Consider the following 17880-nt stretch of genomic DNA (forward strand, 5'->3'; position numbering starts at 1 on the left):
AGTACCCCTCTCACTACTTGCCCCATCTAGGGGCTTTAAATGACACTTAATAATGTTGGTATTTGTTAAGCGCTTACTATGTGCCGAGCACTGTTCTAAGCGCTGGGGTAGACACAGGGGAATCAGGTTGTCCCACAGGGGCCTCACAGTCTTAATCCCCATTTTACAGATGAGGGAACTGAGGCACAGAGAAGTTAAGTGACTTGCCCACAGTCATACAACTGACAAATGGCAGAGCTGGGATTCGAACTTATGACCTCTGACTCCAAAGCCCGTGCTCTTTCCACTGAGCCACACTGACACTTGGTAGCTCTATGTAATGTCCTGTTTGTATTTGCCAGGAATGGGGGCATCTGGGGGCACAGAGTGAAAAGCAGAGTCAGTATAAGATGGTCTGGTGCTCGGCTTGACCCAGTGACATGAGAGATGGAAGTCAGAAAGACAAGAGGAACGCTTTGTCTTATTGGTGGAGACAGCCCTATTAAGGAACAATCAAGTGAGACACACAGAGACAGAGATAGAATCAAAGAAAGGGAAACCAGGCACACAAAGAGGGAAAGAGACACAGGGAGAAAGAGAACGAAGGGAAAATACAGTTAGAGAAGAAGAGAAGCCAGCAGGCCAGAGAAAGAGGAGAACAGAGACCGAAAGAGTCAGAGTGAAACAGAAAAGGATGGAAGGAAGGGGGGTAAAATTTAGAAAGAGATAAAGGGGTGGGGGGAAGGGAGAGTCAGAAATTTAGGCATATACAAGGTTGCAAAGATGAAGATCACATGGATTTTTTCTTGCTTTTTTCCCCTGCCTGGGAGATCATCATAATAATAATAATGTTGGTATTTGTTAAGTGCTTACTATGTGCAGAGCACTGTTCTAAGTGCTGGGGTAGATACAGGGTAATCAGGTTGTCCCACATGAGGCTCACAGTTAATCCCCATTTTACAGATGAGGTAACTGAGGCACAGAGAAGTTAAGTGACTTGCCCACAGTCACCCAGCTGACAAGTGGCAGAGCTGGGAATCAAGCCCGTGACCTCTGACTCCGAAGCCCAGGCTCTTTCCACTGAGCCATGCTGCTTCCCCAGGGAGATCTCGCTGGGCTAGGCTTCTAGCAGTTACTTTGAGGAGGAGGGGGAAGGGAGAGCTCTCCTGCATTTGATCTCTAGATGCCGGTACCCTACCGATCCCTTCCTAGTCTGGGCCCAGAGCCACAGCAGAAGATAGAGCAGAGAAAGTGAAATGCCTCATCTCCCAGCAGCATGCTGTTACCAGAGTTTTTGTGTGCAATGGCTTGAATTGTGGTTCAAAGAGGAGGCCTTGTGTTTTAGGGCTAAAAATAGCAGGAAAAGGTCTCACCATCAATTTAGAGCCATAGAGTACATGCCTGATGGTCGCCCCCCCCCATTCTGAAAATCTGTGTCTTGTGTGGAGGCAGAGACAGGGTGAATGAGGATGTCATGGGGATGAGTTTCTGATTTCCCAGTTCAGTGTCTCTGGCAGAGTGAAATTGCCCCGTCCTTCTCATCCAGGACCAACAAACTCTGCCAAATGTGCAATTCCTCTTCAGCCTGCAGTAGGTTTATGGGGGTAGGGATGTGAGGAGAGCACTGAGTTTAAGGACAGGATGGAACAGCCCCAGCAAAGAGGAGGACTAAGGAAATGGTCTGAGAGAATCTAGAGCCACCCTCTTCCCCCTCTCACCCAGCAAAACCCTCCATCGTTTCTGCTTTTAAATTCCTCAAATGACCTGGTTAATTCCTACAGCCTTCCACTGTGAAGTTCCAGATTTGGGGTGTGTTGCTTTTTTTTTTTGCCCCTCCCCTGATGAAGAGCAAAGAGGAGCAGCATGGGCTAGTGGAAAGAGTACAGGACTGGGAGTCAAAGGATCTGGGTTCTAATTCTGGCTCTGTGACTTGCCTGTTACATGACTTCGGACAAGTCACTTAACTTCCCTCTGCTTCAGTTTCCTCATCTGTATAATGGTGATTCAATACCTGTCCTCCTTCCTACTTAGACTGTGAGTCCCATGTGAATAAGGACTGGGTCCGACCTGATGAACTTGTATCCACCCCAATGCTTGGAACATGCCCTTGGCTCACAGTAAGCTCTTAACAAATACCATAACAATAACCACGATAAAGACTCTGGAATACAAGTTTTTCCTGCACAGGTACTGCAAGGACTCTCTGCCTACTAGTGTACTGTACTCTCCCAAGCGCTTACTACAGTGCTCTGCATACAGTAAGCGCTCAATATGACTGAATGAATACCAGTGCTTTTGCAAATTATTTCCCCGTGCCAGTCTAGGCAGTTCTGGATTCTCCAAAACCTTTGCAGGTAATCAATTAATGGTACTTACTGGGTGCTTACTGTGTGCAGAGCACCTTACTAAGCACTTGGGAGAGTACAGTAAAACAGAGTTTGTAGACATGTTCCCTGGTCCCAAGGAGCTTACGTTCTAAAGGTAATCCACTTCGGTACCAAGGTGCTCCTAGCCTGACACTTTTGGCAACATCTAGCTGAGCTAAATGTATCAATCTTGACTAACAAATGTTGGCAAAGCAAACAGCAAACAGTTCACATTGGTGCAAAGACGTGTGTAACATGTTTGTCTGTTATAAATGGAAATGGTTCTCCGGCTTTCTCCCTGTGGTGAAAAGTATGTTTGAACCCAAAAGAAGCAGATGGGCTGAGGCTGATTTATAGGGTCTGATTTAGATCTGTTAAAACAAATTTAATTTTGAATACAATTTCATGTCAATTAGCTTTGTTCAGTGGCTTGTGAGTGGAGCCGTGAAGGACTCTCCAAAAGCCAAGCCAAATCTCCAAGATTGATGGGTCTGACGGGCTGGATTGGAAGCCATGCATTATTTGTAATGATGCTTGCTGCTTTGACAGTGTTATGGATTTCACTGTGAATGACCGCAGTGAAGCAAGCGGAGAAGGTGTTGACTGTTAGGGACAGGCTGCTCCCTGGTCTCTATCCTCGCCGACTCATTTCGGGGGTGGTGACTGAGTCAGTCAAGGGAAGGAGAAACTGTCCAACCAAAGTCATCTTCCATAGCCTAGGGACTCGTCAGATGATGGACTCCTGTATTCCACTCCATTAAAGGCAGGGACCAATGGAGTCGGGCCAGCACATCCATCTGCCTACTCCTCTTCCCTTTCCCTTTCTCGACTTGGGCCCCTTGGGAGTTTAAACCTCAGCCCAGTTGTCTTGAGAGAGAGCCACCATTGCAGGAGCACCATTGTGGTCAGTCAGCCAGCCAACCGTATTCATTGAGTGTTTACCGTGTGCAGAGCATTGCACTAAGCGCTTGGGGGAGTACAATAGAACAATTTAACAGACATTCCCTGCTCACGACGAGCTTACAGTCTAGAGGGAGCTTACAGTCAAGAGAGACTGTTATGATCTCTGGTGCCCCCTCCCCTTTCCCTTTCCCTTTTCTGACTCTGCTTCTAGACAGAAGAGACTGAGGTGAAGGGATGGTGGGATGGGAAGCTGGTAGTGGTTATGCTAGGACATCGCAGAGCCATGATTATTTACCTACAAATCCATCCCATAACTGTGCTTACTACTCTGTTGATGTAGTAATAATAATAACTGTGCCAAGTTCTGGGGTAGACATAAGATAATCCGGTTGGGCACAGCCCTTACCCCTCAAGGGGCTCACAGTCTAAGGTGGAGGGAAAATGGGTACTGAATCCTGATTTTATGGATGAGGCAACTGAGGCATGGAGAAATGACTTGGTCAAATGTTACCCAGCAGGAAAGTGGCAGAGGTAGGATTTGTCAGTCGGTCAGTCAATTGTATTTATTGAGAGTTTACTGTGTGCAGAGTACTGTACTAAGCGCTTGGGAGAGTACAGTAGTAATAAATGACACATTCCTGGCCCACAAAGAGCTTACCGTCTAGAGGAACTCATGCCTCCTGATTCCCAGGCCCACGCCGTTTCATATAAATTGTATATCATAAATTACTTATTTTACATTAATGTCTGCCTCCCTCTCTAGACTCTAAGCATATTATTCATTCAATCATCTTTATTGAGCGCTTACTGTTTGCAGAGCATGGGCAGGGAACGTGTCTACCAACCTTATTGTAGTAAGCTCTGCCAAGCACTTAGTACAGTGCTCTGCACACAGAAAAAGTTCAGTTGATGATGATGATGATGATGATGATCTATGGACAAATTTTTCCACGGCCAGCCGACGCAGAGTAAATGGGGTCTTCGAGTCCCTATCCATCTCACTGGAAACATGAGGACTGCAGATCTGGAAGGAGAGTTGTCCATGGGAGCAGGAAAAGCTAATTTTCAGCTACAACCCCATGCCTGCGCTCAGAACCCCACCGTGGGAATCACTTGTGCTGTGCTTAGTGAAGATCAGGGAGCGTGCCAGTGTAGAAAGAAAATTACGGGCTGATATGCTTTTCAATAAAATCAGAATTAAGTAAGGGGGGTGGGGAGGGAGGCATGTGGTCTCTGTAATATCTAACACAATTACCACACAGAGAGGGGAAGGGGCAGGGGCTCACAGGATAGCAGTAGGGAGTTTGCGTGATGAGGTGCAGAATTGCTTGTTTTAACATCCATCTTTTTTCATTCCCCCAATCCATTATCATTCACCCAGAGTTATAATATGATGAATATCATTGTGTGGAAAGCTATTTGATGCAGAAAAATCACTGTAGCTCTGCCTTCTATTTGCAATGTGAAATTGACTTGGTAAGGGGGTGGGGGGAAGTGTCGTTGATTCATGCAATTTATCTCCTATACTAGTTCCCTCAAGCCTTGATTAAATAATCAACTTCAGGACTTGGAATTTTATTAATCAGTTCTCTGGATATGCCTCAAACAGAAATGGTCTCCAGTATGAATTGCATGGGTGGGGGGCACGTAGCCCCCATGCTGAGTTAAACCACATCGACACAGTCACCCTCTCGCCTAAGTGAATTCCCTTGGCCCACCACCGCTGACTCCTACTGGAGTCTCCTGGCTCATTTCGCCCCGGAGGTGACCACCGCTTAAACCCAGGAATCCCTGGGAGAGATTGCCCCATTGTCCCTTGGAACAATTTAAGAAGCTGTGCAGGGCGATTTCTCTCATCCTGGCCGGTCAGCTACTTTGGAAATGAATAAAAGGGAGCAAGAGGGAGAGAGAGAAAACCAGAAATGCATACTAATGAATACCTTCCCCTGGGAGATCTAATAAACCCTGAGCGATTGAAACCGGTGCTAACACAAACTGCCCTTATCTCTCCAGGATCTTCCACGGTTATTTATATCTTTTCATGACAATTTTCTTCTTGGTGAGTAAAAATACAACTTCCCACTGAAAATGGTCAGGGGATGGAAACTTTCATTGCTGTACGAAGCTGGCATGTGAAGAACGGACGCTCCAAAGTATCCAAATGGTAGGTTCTACTGAGGCAAATTGGGGGCCGGAGGTTTGGCGAGTGGATAGCCACAAACGGAGCCTCAACTGACTCAAATGAGTCAAAATCAAATCCCAGGCACACAGCCCATTTGAGTTCAGGGTGAGGATTCTCAGAGCAGTGGGGCCAACCAATCCAGCAGGGGTACTTATTGGGTGCTTTCTGTATTCAGGAACTGCACTAAGCACTTCAGTAGCGTACTAGGTGCTTACGCACTTTACTAAGGGGTGGCCCAGTTCTGTTTGGAAGCAGGAGTGGATGGGGGCGGGGGGGGGGGGGGGGGGTGGAAGGGGGAAGACAAGTGGGAGTGGTTAGGGAGTGCAGTCCAAATTTTGCAGATTGGTGAAGGTTCCTGGGGTCCCGGGATTATTCTGGAAGCCCCTTCAGGATTGAGAGAATCTCTTCTCCGAACACCCACCAGGAAGTAGCTGGCTGGGCGCCCCAGCAATATTTGTGTCTCCCCTGCCTTAGCCTCCCTTTGTGCGGTTGAACCCGATCACCTCTTTTACCTTCCCCCAGGGGTCAAAGTGAACCGCTGGCCAGTGCCTGTCTTCCCACCGTAACATTCTTCCTTATGATGGGATCTCTGCTGGTGCTGCTCTCAACCTCCATCTCTGTCTCTGCCCTCTCACTTGAGGTGGCCTTTTAGCCCGGCATTCTTGCAACATCCTTGGTCACTTTATTGGCCCTTTACGTTTCCCCCAGCAACATCCTGCCTTTTCCCAGCCTTTCTGCTTCTTGTCTTTTCTCCTCTCTTTCCTGCAGCCCATCACCCTCTCCAATCACTGTCCACTCGTAGCCCTTGAAGCTTGGCCTAGGTTTGGTCTTCTTCCTCAAGCTCGGGCTCCTTCAGGGAAGCAGCGTGGTCTAGTGGAAAGTGTCCCAGCAGTAGTAAGTAGTAGCAGCAGCATTTACTCTATGCAAACTGGTGCAGTGCCCTGTACTAGGCATTGGGGAAGTACAGAAGAATTGTGGCTTGTTCCTTGCCTACAGGAGCTTCCACTCTAAAGGGAGAGAGAAACATATCATCAATCCATCGATCGATGGTATTTACTGAGCGCTTACTATGTGCAGAGCCCTGTATTAAGCGCTTGGGAGAAATAGTAGACACATTCCTGCCCATATCGAGCTGGCAATCTGGAGGGGGGAGACAGACATTAATAAGACGTTTAGAATACTGTCAAAATAAACAGATGGAGGGGACACCCATACATGAGTGCAAAGGGAGTCGAAAATAGGTTCAAAAGTTTTGGCTGATGGATGGATCCGGCCCTGGGTGCTGAGAAATTAGTTGAGGAAAGATGGATGATTCCCAGGGGTTTAAGATTCCCCATCTCTGGCCCACCACTGAGCCTTAGCATGGACTCAGGGCTAGAAAGTTCTTCATCTAACCTAAATCCCTCATGCTGCAACTTAAGACCATTTCCCCATTCCCTGTTTTCCTTCAGGGTTGGGACCAGTTGGTCACCAGCCTTATCAAATGACCCATCACGCACCATTAAACTCTCTTTTTCGACTGGGAGCTGAGCACCAGAGATCATTTAGTGCCGCTTTAATAGTTGCTGCCATTTCAGTGCTTTCAGAATTTTAATTCATGTTTTAATTTTTGGACTTGAGCCCTGAGGCAACTTCACAATTTAAAAAACTGAAATAAATAAAAAATAGCAAATAAATCTCAGCCCATTGCTTCCCGGGATGAGTGAGAAGGTCATTTTTGCTGCTGTTTATGGAAATAACTAAAGCCACTGTATGCAAGGTGGCCCAGTTATCAATCAATGATTTTTATTGAGCGCTCAGTGTGCAGAGCCCTGTACTAAGCACTCGGGAGAGTACACACAATAGAGTTGGTAAACAGACCCCACTGAATCTTGAGTTCTGAAACAGGAAGACTTCCCTCTCCCCCACTCCTTCCAAAGGGTTCAAGGAGGGGAAAGGGCTGGGCTGGTGGTTTCTTTCTTCCTACTGTAAGGATGAAGACACTATACGGTTGAAGCCCAAGGGCTGATGAGTCTCTGGGTCTAGAACCCTGATCCAGACACAGACTTAGTGACTTTCCTGGTTTCCTGGTCTTGGGAAATCAGCCCAGCTCTGCTCACTCTCACAAATGTGAACAAATTCAGTGATGTAGAAGAGACCATCAGGGGCCTGGAGACAAGGTCCAGAGGCTGGGAGCCCCCCACCATGGGAGCCCTTAGGGGAAAAGGAGGCTTGGCGGGGTGGGGGGGGGTTGGGTGAGAAACTGAGACTGTTCACCCCGGAGAAAAGAACACTTGGGGAAACTCCAAAGCAGCCTCTTTTTAAATAATGGTATTTGTTTAGCGCTTACTATGTGCCACAGGCACTGTTCTAAGCACTGAGGTAAATACAAGGTAATCAGGTTGGACACAGTCCATGTCCCACTTGGGGCTCACAGTCATTCAGTCATATTTCCTGATTGCTTACGGTGTGCAAAGCACTGTACTAAGCGCTTGGAAAGTACAATTCAGCAATACAGTCCCTGCCCACAGCGGGTTTACAGTCTAGAAGGGGGATGATGGTATTTGTTAAGCGCTTATTATGTGCCAGCCACTGTACTAAGCGCTAGGGTGGGTGAGAAGCAGCGTGGCTCAGTGGAAAGAACACGGGCTTTGGAGTCAGAGGTCATGAGTTCGAATCCCAGCTCTGCTACTTGTCTGCTGTGTGACCTTGGGCAAGTCACTTCATTTCTCTGTGCCTCAGTTACCTCATCTGTAAAATGGGGATGAAGACTGGGAGCCCCACGTGGGACAACCTGATTCCCCTGTGTCTACCCCAGCGCTTAGAACAGTGCTCTGCACATAGTAAGCGCTTAACAAATACCAACATTATTATTATTATTATTACAAGCAAATTGGGTTGGACACAGTCCCTGTCCCACGTGGGGCTCCCAGTCTCCATCCCCATTTTACAGATGAGGGAATTGAGGCACAGAGAAGTGAAGTGACTTGCCCAAGGTGACACAGCAGACAAGTGGTGGAGCCGGGATTAGAACCCATGATCTTCTGAATCCCAGGCCGAAGTTCTATCGACAAAGCCATCCCCATTTAACAAATGAGGTAACTGAGGCACAGAGAATGAAGTGATCTGCTCAAGGTCAGAGAGCTGACAAGTGGAAGAACCTCTATGAAAGAGGGCCTTAGAGGATGGTAACCAACTGCTTTTTGCCCTCACAGAAGAGGTGGACTTCAACTGGCCACAGCAAGAAGCATTTAAATTAGTTGGAAGAAAGAAACACAAAATCCCTTGGTCCCCCAAATGTGGAATTTATTATTCTGGAGAGCTTTCAGCATAGGAGAGAGCCTTTCTGGGAGGGCTGGTTTGGGTGAAGACCAGCCCAAAAGGCAAGTGGATTAATGAAATGACCTAAAGAGGTGCTTTCCAGCCTCCAAAGTCTGGAATTTGACCGCTGGGGGATGGGGGTGGGAGAAGGTGGGGAGGAGGAGGTGGCCAAGGGGGAAAATGGGGGCCAGTTGGGAGTGTCTGTGCTCCAGTCCGGTCTCCATGGTGATGAGGGTTTTGCATGGATTCCTGGATGGGGGTTGGGGAATCAACCGATCAATAGTATTTACTGAGTGTTTACTCTGTGCAGACCATGATATTGAGCACTCGGGAGAGTGCAATCGAATTAGCGGACAGGACCCCTGCCCTCGGGGTACTTAGAACCTAGCATTAATAATCACTTCTCCCTTCCTTCTGCTTTGTCTGCAAACCGGTGTTTTGTGGGTTGGGGGAATAGGAAGGACCCTGCTCCCGGAGGCCTGGGGAACAAGCCTTGCATTGTATTCACCCAGTGCTTAGCACAGTGCTGTGCACATAGTAAGCACTCAATAAATACCCTTGGTTGATGGACTGATTTTCCCTTTCTTGTACTTCTGGGTCAGCAGTCACCCCACCCTCCCTGCTGGAAATTTAGATTCCCCCAGCCAAAATTCAAGGTTACAGCGGGATTTGGTGGCCCTCCAATGGGCATATTTTCTCCTGGATTCTCCCCCACTCCCATCCCCGGGCTGGGTGAGGGTGCGGAAATGGGCTCCCCAAGAAGATAGAGGGAAGCTGAAAGGGCAGGGGGCGGCAGGTCAGCTGCCAGCTGTCTCCCCACTGCCCAGTCCCGTGGGCAAGGGCACTGACCGGCTCTCTTCTCTGCTCACCTGGCGGGAGTTAGTTAATGGCACCAACCGGCCGGCCCCGGGGAGGGCGATGACCTCCAGTGTAAATTTCGCTCCCAGGGAGAGGATCCTTTCCGACCTCACCGCTTAGTATAGTGCTCCGCACACGGTATGAACGTGATGCATAGCATGGATGGGCGGAGGGGCGTCCTAGGGGCTTCTTCTGGATGGGGCAAAGGGGCAACCGGGACGGTTCATTCATTCATTAGTATTTATGGAGCGCTTACTATGTGCTGAGCACTGTCCTAAGCGCTGGGAACGTACAATTCGGCAACAGATAGAGACGATCCCTGCCCAGTGAGGGGTTCAGGTGGCCGCCCCCCCGGGGCCAAACAGGTTCCCGTCGAGGTGGCCGGGCGGGGAGGGGGTCCTCTACCCCGGACCCTTGGGCTTGGGTGCGAGGGGAGGGTGGGGATGGAGGAGCCCCCTCCCACGCCTTCTGCTCCCGGGAGGGGGGAAGCTGAGCGCCCCCCAGCCCGGCCCCCTCGGGGCGGTGGACTGGAGGAGGGGGCTGTCTGTCCGGACCCCACCCCCTCCCCACCTCAGGGGGGGTCCCGGAGCCCCCTCCCCTGCCTCCAAGGACCGGCCCCCCTTCCTCCGGACCCGAGCAGCCCCCCGATGCCCGGGAAGGGGGTCCTCTGGCGCCCACCCCCGTGTGCGTGGATGCGCGGGTGGGGCCGGGGGGGGTCCCCAGCCGGTCGGAGCCCCCCGCCCGGGCTCCCCGGGCCCCCCGAATAAAGTCTCTCACTTCCTTTGGTAATTACAGGCTGGCGGAAATACGTCAGTTGTTATCTGCTCTGGGCTTTGCTGCACTGTACAATTCCGAGGGAGAGGAAATTTCCCCCGCCCTGCCCCCGCCCGCCTTCCTCCTCCTCCTCCCTCCTTCCTCCTCCTCCCCTCGGCGGCCGCTGGCCCTTTAAGAGCGGGATCGAGCCTCCGGCGCCGGCCAAGCGGGGCGTTTCGGGGGGCTCCGGGGCAGCGTCCGGGGGGACCCCCGACCTTCCCCTCCCACCCCCCCCCCAACGGCAGGCTCGCCGACGGCCGAGAATGGGGAGCCACCCGGGCGGGATCGGACGCAGCGGCAGAGGACACGGACCGAGAAGCTTCTAGTCTCCGGCGAGGACCTGCCAGCCGCCCCCTCCTCCCCGGGGAGACCCTCCCCACCTCCTCCCCGCGGAGACCCTCCCCGCCTCCTCCCCGCCTCCTCCCCGCGCCTCCGGATGAAAGTTCCCGAGAGGAGGGCGGCGAAGAAGCCGAGCCGAGTGACCCCCTCCCCGCCCCGGTCACTGGCCCTGCCCCCCCACGCCCCGAGCCCGGCGGGGGCTGCGGGAGGGGCGGGGGTGGACGGAGCGTCCAGCGCAGGGCATCTGCCCGGGCTCGCCCGCCCGTCGCCCATCGCCGCAACAAAGTTGCAGAGCAAGTGGCAGCCCGGTGGAAGCGGCCGTCGCCCCTGAAGCCCTGGAGCGGGAGCCGGCGGCGCACACACAGACACACACAGACACACAGACACACACACACACACACACACACGGAGGGGAGAAGGACCGGCCGCCGGAGCCGGGAGCAACGGCCGCCGCCGGACCCCGCTGGATTATCCTTCCCCAAGAGCCGGATTTCCCCGCCACCGCCGTTGCTGCTGCTGCTGCTGCTGCTGCTGCTGCTGCTGGATTATTCCTCCTGGGTTCGTGCCGGTTGTGTGTGCTGCTGCTTTTTTCCCTCCCCCCCACCTCGCCCTTCTCCCCGCCCCCCACTTGTTTTTTAAACATTTCCCCCCCTCCCCCTCCAAAACATCCCCTTCGGGGGGCCCCGGAGGGGAGCCGCCCCCGAGGTCCCGGAGATTGAGGATCATTTCTTCTCCTCTTTTTGATTTTTTTCTTTTTGGGGGGTTGTGGTTTTTTCTTTTGCTCTTTTTTTTTTTTTTTGAGCCTCCCGGGGGTTGGAGTCAAGGTCATTCTGTGGATTTTCCCCGTCGCCGTGGATTATAATTTCCGTGGATCCGGAGAGGGGGAGCGGCGGGCGGGGGCCGGCGAGCGGAGATGGAGGGGAAAATCCGGCAGAGCCGGCGGTCTCGGTCCCAGCGGGACCGCGGGCGGCGGAGGGAGGCGTGCGCCCGCCAAGCCCGCCACCGCAGCCCGTCGTCGGGCTCCGAGCGGGAACCGAGCCCGGGGAAGGAGAACAGCGGCCACAACGGCGCCCCCGCCGCCGCCCCCGCCGCCCCCGCCGCCGCCGCCGCCGCCCCCGCCGCCCCCGGGCCGCCCCCCGGGCCCCCCCGCGCCGCCCGCCCCCCGCGCCGCCGCCGCCGAGAGTCCGGCTCCCAGGAGGAGGATCTCATCGATGGCTTCGCCATCGCCAGCTTCAACTCCCTGGAAGCCTTGGAGGTAGGAAGCCGGGGACCCAGGCGCCGAAGAGCTCCCAGCCTGCTGGGGACCGTCCGGGCTCAGCGGGTTGGCCCGCCAGGGGCTCACCGGCTTCATCCCCATTTGGATCAGCGGGGTGATGGCGTGGAAGCGCTTGCTGGGGACCATCCGGGGGGGATGGGGTCGGCCCACGTGGGGCTCACGGGCTTCACCCCCATTTGAATAATCATAATGATGGCATAGAAGCGCTGACTATGCGCCCGGCGCTCTTCGAAGCGCTGGGGACCGGCCGGGGCGATCGGGGCGGCCCGCGTGGGGCTCACGGGCTTCACCCCCCATTTTACCAATCGTAATGATGGCATAGAAGAGCTGACTATGTGCCCGGCGCTCTTCGAAGCGCTGGGAGCATACGAGGTGATCGGGTTGTCCCACGTGGGGTTCACAGGCTTCAGCCCCATTTTGATGATCACGAAGATGGCATATAAGTGCTTACTGTGTGCCCAGCGCTCTTCGAAGCGCTGGGGACCATCCGGGGTGATCGGGTTGGCCCACGTGGGGCTCACAGGCTTCATCCCCATTTTGATAATCATAATAATGGCATAGAAGCGCTTACTATGTGCCCAGCACTGTTCGCAGCGCTGGGAGCATATGAGGTGATGAGGTTGTCCCACGTGGGGTTCACAGGCTTCGTCCCCATTTTAATAAGAAGAAGGATGGCATTTGTTAAGCTCTTACTATGTGCCCAGCACTGTTCTAAGCGCTGGGGACCATCCAGGGTGATCAGGTTAGCCTGCGAGGGGCTCACGGGCTTCATCCCCATTTTGATAGTCATGAAGATGGCATATAAGTGCTTTCTATGTGCCCAGCGCTCTTCTTAGCGCTGGGGACCATCCAGGGTGATCAGGTTGACCCAGGTGGGGCTCACGGGCTTCATCCCCATTTTAATAATCGTAATAATGGCATATAAGCGCTTACTATGTGTCAAGCGCTGTTCTAAGCACTGGGGACCACCCAGGGTGATCAGGTTGGCCCGCACGGGGCTCACAGGCTTCTTCCCCATTTTAATAATCATGATGATGGCATTTAAGCACTTACTATGTGCCCAGCGCTGTTGATCATCCAGGGTGATCAGGTTGTACCACGAGGGGCTCACAGGCTTCATCCCCATTTTAATAGTCATAATAATGGCATATAAGCGCTTACAATGTGCCCAGCGCTGTTCTAAGCGCTGGGGAGGATAGAAGGTGATCAGGTTGTCCCATGTGGGGCTCACAGGCTTCATCCCCATTAAATAATGAGAATGATGATGGCATTTGCTCGGCGCTTACTATGTGCCCAGCGCTGTTCTAAGCACTGGGGAGCATACAAGGTAATCAGGTTGTCCCACATGGGGCTCGCAGGCCTCATCCTCATTTTAATACGAATGATGATGATGATGATGATGGCATTCGCTCAGCGCTTACTATGTGCCCAGCGCTGTTCTAAGCGCTGGGCAGCAAGCATCCAGGGTGATCAGGTTGTCCCGCACGGGGTTCACAGGCTTCATCCCTATTTTAATAATAAGAATAATAATAATGATGATGGCATTTGTTAAGCACTTACTATGTGCCAAGCGCTGGAGAGGAGACAAGGTGATCAGGTTGTCCCACGTGGGGCTTACAGGCTTCATCCCCATTTTAATAATAATAATAATACTGATGGTGGCATTTGTTAAGTGCTTACTATGTGCCCAGCACTGTTTCAAGAGCTGAAAAGGGTACAAGGTGATCAGGTTGTGTGCCGAGTGGGGCTCGCAGGCTTCATCCCCATTTTAATAATAAGAATAATAATGATGGTGACATTTGTTAAGCGCTTACTATGTGCCAAGCACTGTTCTAAGCGCTGAAGAGGTTACAAGGCGATCAGGTTGTCGCACATGGGGCTCATAGGCTTAATCCCCATTTTGCAGATAAGGGAACTGAGGCACAGAGAAGTGAAGTGACTTGCCCAAAATCACACAGCTGACAAGTGGATGAGCCGGAATTTGAACCCATGACCTCTGACTCCCAAGCCTGAGCTCTTTCCACTGAGCCACGCTGCTTCTCATCCAATTACACACATGCAAGGCCATGCCTACACCTGCACCCGCCTACACATATGTCCGTGAATGCATGAGGAGCAGCGTGGGTCAGTGGCAAGAGTCCGGGTTTGGGAGGCAGAGGACGCTGGGTTCGAATGCCAAATCCAAGGTCCCCCAGCAAACACTACAGTTCTCTGGGCCTCACTCAGTTCCCTCATCTGTCAAATAGGGATTAAACTGTAAGCCCCACGTGGGACAAGAAGCAGCGTGGCCCAATGGAAAGAGCCTGAGCTTGGGGGTCAGAGGTCATGAGTTCTAATCCCAGCCAGTCACTTCGCTTCTCTGGGCCTCAGTTACCTCATCTGGAAAATGGGGATGAAGACTGTGAGCCCCACGAGGGACAACCTGATCACCTTGTATCTTCCCCCAGTGCCTAGAACAGTGCTTTGCACATAGTAAGCGCTTAACAAATACTATTATTATTATTTTTATTATGCATGAGGAGCAGCATGGCTCAGTGGCAAAAGCATGGGCTTGGAAGGTAGAGGATGGTGGATTCTAATCTCGGCTCCACCGATTGGCTTGTCCAAGGTCCCACAGTAGACACTTTACTTCTCTGGGCCTCAGGGACCTCATCTGTCAAATGGGAATTGAACTGTGAGCCCCATGTGGGACAACCTCATTACCTTGCATCTCCCCCAGCGCTTAGAACAGTGCTCGGCGCATAGTGAGCGCTTAACAAATACCATCATCATTGTTATTATTGTATACACCCTCATGCACACCCTTGCACACGCCCAGTGAGGGTGCGAAGGTCCTCGGCTCGGGCTCTTTTAACTTTTCAAACAACGCGTGTTTGGGGGGGCTGAAACGAATCCCACCTGGAGGGATGGACTTTCCCGGGGCCCGGAGGACGGGAAATGTGGTGGGGAATCTCCCTCCCGGGTCCCCGGAGTGCTGGCCCCGGATTCGAGGATTCCCATGGCTTGTGAACGTCCCATCCCAAAAGGCAGCTGCCAGGGAGCTGTCTGGGCAGTGGGGAAATAAAATAAATAAAGTTGCGAGGGTAAATAGGGCCGGCAGTTTGAACGCTTCCTTTACGGAGAGTAAACAAACTCTGGCAGCTTCTGAAAATGGTTTTCAGACGATTTAAGAGCATGGAGAGCAAGTAAATGCCAATAGTTTGAGCCCTTGTGGGTGTCTTTTTTTTGTTTCCCTTCCTCTCCCTCTTTTTAATTTTTTTAAAAAAATCAAATGAGTTACCGTGGCCAGCACTTCTGGGGTATTCTTAGACTTTTTGTGTCAGTGTCTATCCAGTATCGGCCGAGGCAAGTTAAATGTTTATTTAAAATTTTAATTGTCAGAATGTCTTGAGCAGAGGGCTTGAGCATCGTCATGGTTGGGGTAATCTGGCACTGTTGTGAATGGTTAAATTATGAAGGCATAAGCCATTTTTCAGTTCACAAAAGACCTTTTTTATTTCAATGTGTGTTGCCAAAATGTTGCTTGATCTGTCTCAGGAGGTTGTAGGAAAATAGATAATATTTGACATTTTTTGGAAAAGAGATGTTTTAAATGGATAATCATCCGCCAGTTGCCTCCCTTTTCTGTTGTTTTAAATGAGGGTGGGGGAAAGTCATTAAACACATTATCCATTTCTCTGTTGATTTATGTATTTTCCGGTGTTAATAGATTGGCAGAAATATTGCTTTTCTCTCTAACTTATCCCAAACAATATTGGCTGAGCAAATGCAGCTTCCCTTGTCTAAATTTAGTGGTTGAGAAGAAAGCTATTTTTTTTTTTCAGGGGGGCAGTGACAAACTGGGATTTGGGATATCTTGGAATTGGAGTCTGTTGGGGAGAGTTGCTGGTGATGCTGTGGGGGATCAGATGGGTTGGGGAAAATAGGTGTATTCATAAGGTCTTCAAGGAGAGGAAATCTTAAGGAGAACTCTATTGGTGTGTTTGTTCAAGCCTCTTTCACGAACTTAGTGATGGGGAGAATGATTCTGTTGTTTTCTTTCCTGTTTTTTCTGACATTTAAACCCCCCAGCACCTGCCTCTCTGTTGTATTCCCCTGTGATTCCACCACTTTTCTCTACTTTTTCTCCCTTTTGTCTCCTGGGCATCATTTACAATGCTCATAACTAGGCATCAAGAGCTCAATCTGTCAAAAAAAAACCAAAAACCAAACAAAAACAAAACAAAAATGCTGCAACTGTGACTCTCTAGCATGCTGGAGAAAGAGGGTCTTTGGCTTGAGGTTGCCGTGGCCATGTGACTTTCAAGCTGTGGGATTCCTTCCTCTCTGAAGGGGGTGAGGGATGGGGAGGAAGGTCAAAGCTACCAGATATCTGACTCAAACTGAGGTGGGAATTGTGTGTGTGTGTGTGAGAGAGAGACACAGAGACTGACTGGGTGGTTACAGGTGCCAGGCTGGGGTGGATCAGCATGGTCCCTTGAGGGTGTTTATGGGGCATCCCCTTCTGGGTAAGACGAGTTACTCTTCTTCCCCTTGCCTCCTCTTTCTCTTTCCATCCACTCCATTCCCCCAGGTCCTTGGGTGTGGGTGGGGAAAGCCTGGACACGGGGGTTTTGAGAGGAGCTGAGTTGGAGGGGACAAGGGGACTGTCCCCATAGCCACCAGTGTGGCTCCACAGCAAATCCAAGGACCCTCTAGTTCTCCTGTAAAGTGGCAGTTGCATTCTTGGTGAACCTGGCATAAAGGAAAATTGTACTTTCCAAGCTCTTAGTACAGTGTTGTGCACACTGTAAGTGCTCAATAATTACATTGAATGAATGAAAATGTATGTTGGTGAACTCGCTCTGTGTTTGCAGCTGGGCATGTGCTCACAACTGCATCGTACTATGTCCAGAGAAATATGTTGTCCAAAAGCGTTCCCGATTCCACCAAAATAATGGCGTGAGAGAGAGGACATCTTCTGGCAGAAATGGCAGAACGACCTAGCGCAATGTGGTCTCTGGGTTCGCCCCTGGATTGTAAGCTTCTTCAAGGCAGGTTCAATGTCTACCAATTCTATCAAATTGAATTCTCCCCAGCACTTAGTACAGTGTTCTGCCCACAGTAAGCATTCAGTACATATCCTTGACCTTTGGATCGGGGCTCATGACTTGCGGTCAAGTGCCCCGCTGTCAAGAGACGGGGTGTTCCAGGTGTTAAAGCTCCAGCTTCTGGGGTCTGGCCTCTCCACACATGCAGAATCCTCATTGGATTTATTTAAATGTGGACCTGGGCATGATTTAAAGTTAGTGGACCCTTAAATGTTAATTAGACATGCCCTAGCCAGCAGCAAAATGAAAGTCTACAGTAGAAGAGTCTACTGTTTATCAGCTGTCCCCCCTACAGTGATAAAGGGAAAATCCACATCCTCTCCATGTTGTTAACGGTTGCTTTGAAAACAGGTGGCATTACCTGTCTATTGTGCTGCTGGGCATGCTCGTTGTCAACACATCACCTGAGAGCTCCAGTTAAATCAGTCTCTTCTCAGAGCTGTCAGAGAAGAAAGTAATTTCATCCTCTCTAGGAAATTTTCTACCATGATGAGCACGTAATCAGGAAATACTCTGTAAGTGATGGCAATGACCCCTCCCAGGGGCAGAGGAGGCCTGGTTTGTGTGTGGTGCTACCCCAGCTCAGGTCGGTGGAGACCCTACCTACGTGAATGATCCAGAAAGACAATATTGATCTGAGATTGTGTGGACAGAGGGTGACATTTGAAAAAGAAAGCTGGGGTGGGGTGACGGGAACTACTGATTTATAAGAACTGTGCCCACTAAAGTCATAGTGAAAGACTCCTCAAATTTAGATTGATTAGTGCAGTCTTC

General features: G+C 51.1%; 1 protein-coding gene across 10 annotated transcripts in view; it reads left to right on the top strand.

Moving 5' to 3' along the window:
- The first annotated feature begins 11389 nt into the window (after positions 1–11389).
- The window catches only part of FBRSL1 (fibrosin like 1), a 736960-nt gene continuing 730469 nt past the window's right edge, over positions 11390–17880 (top strand). For 6 of the 10 annotated variants that reach the window (XM_029055946.2, XM_029055891.2, XM_029055920.2 and 3 more), the window contains exon 1: positions 11390–11995. In XM_029055946.2, the coding sequence (XP_028911779.1) occupies positions 11654–11995 (342 nt within the window). In that variant the 5' untranslated portion in view covers positions 11390–11653. The remainder of the gene's footprint in view (positions 11996–17880) is intronic. The other 4 variants (XM_029055909.2, XM_029055955.2, XM_029055897.2 and 1 more) reach the window with 1 other exon arrangement.

This window comes from Ornithorhynchus anatinus, chromosome 2, assembly GCF_004115215.2.
Source record: "Ornithorhynchus anatinus isolate Pmale09 chromosome 2, mOrnAna1.pri.v4, whole genome shotgun sequence".
NCBI lineage: Eukaryota > Metazoa > Chordata > Mammalia > Monotremata > Ornithorhynchidae > Ornithorhynchus > Ornithorhynchus anatinus.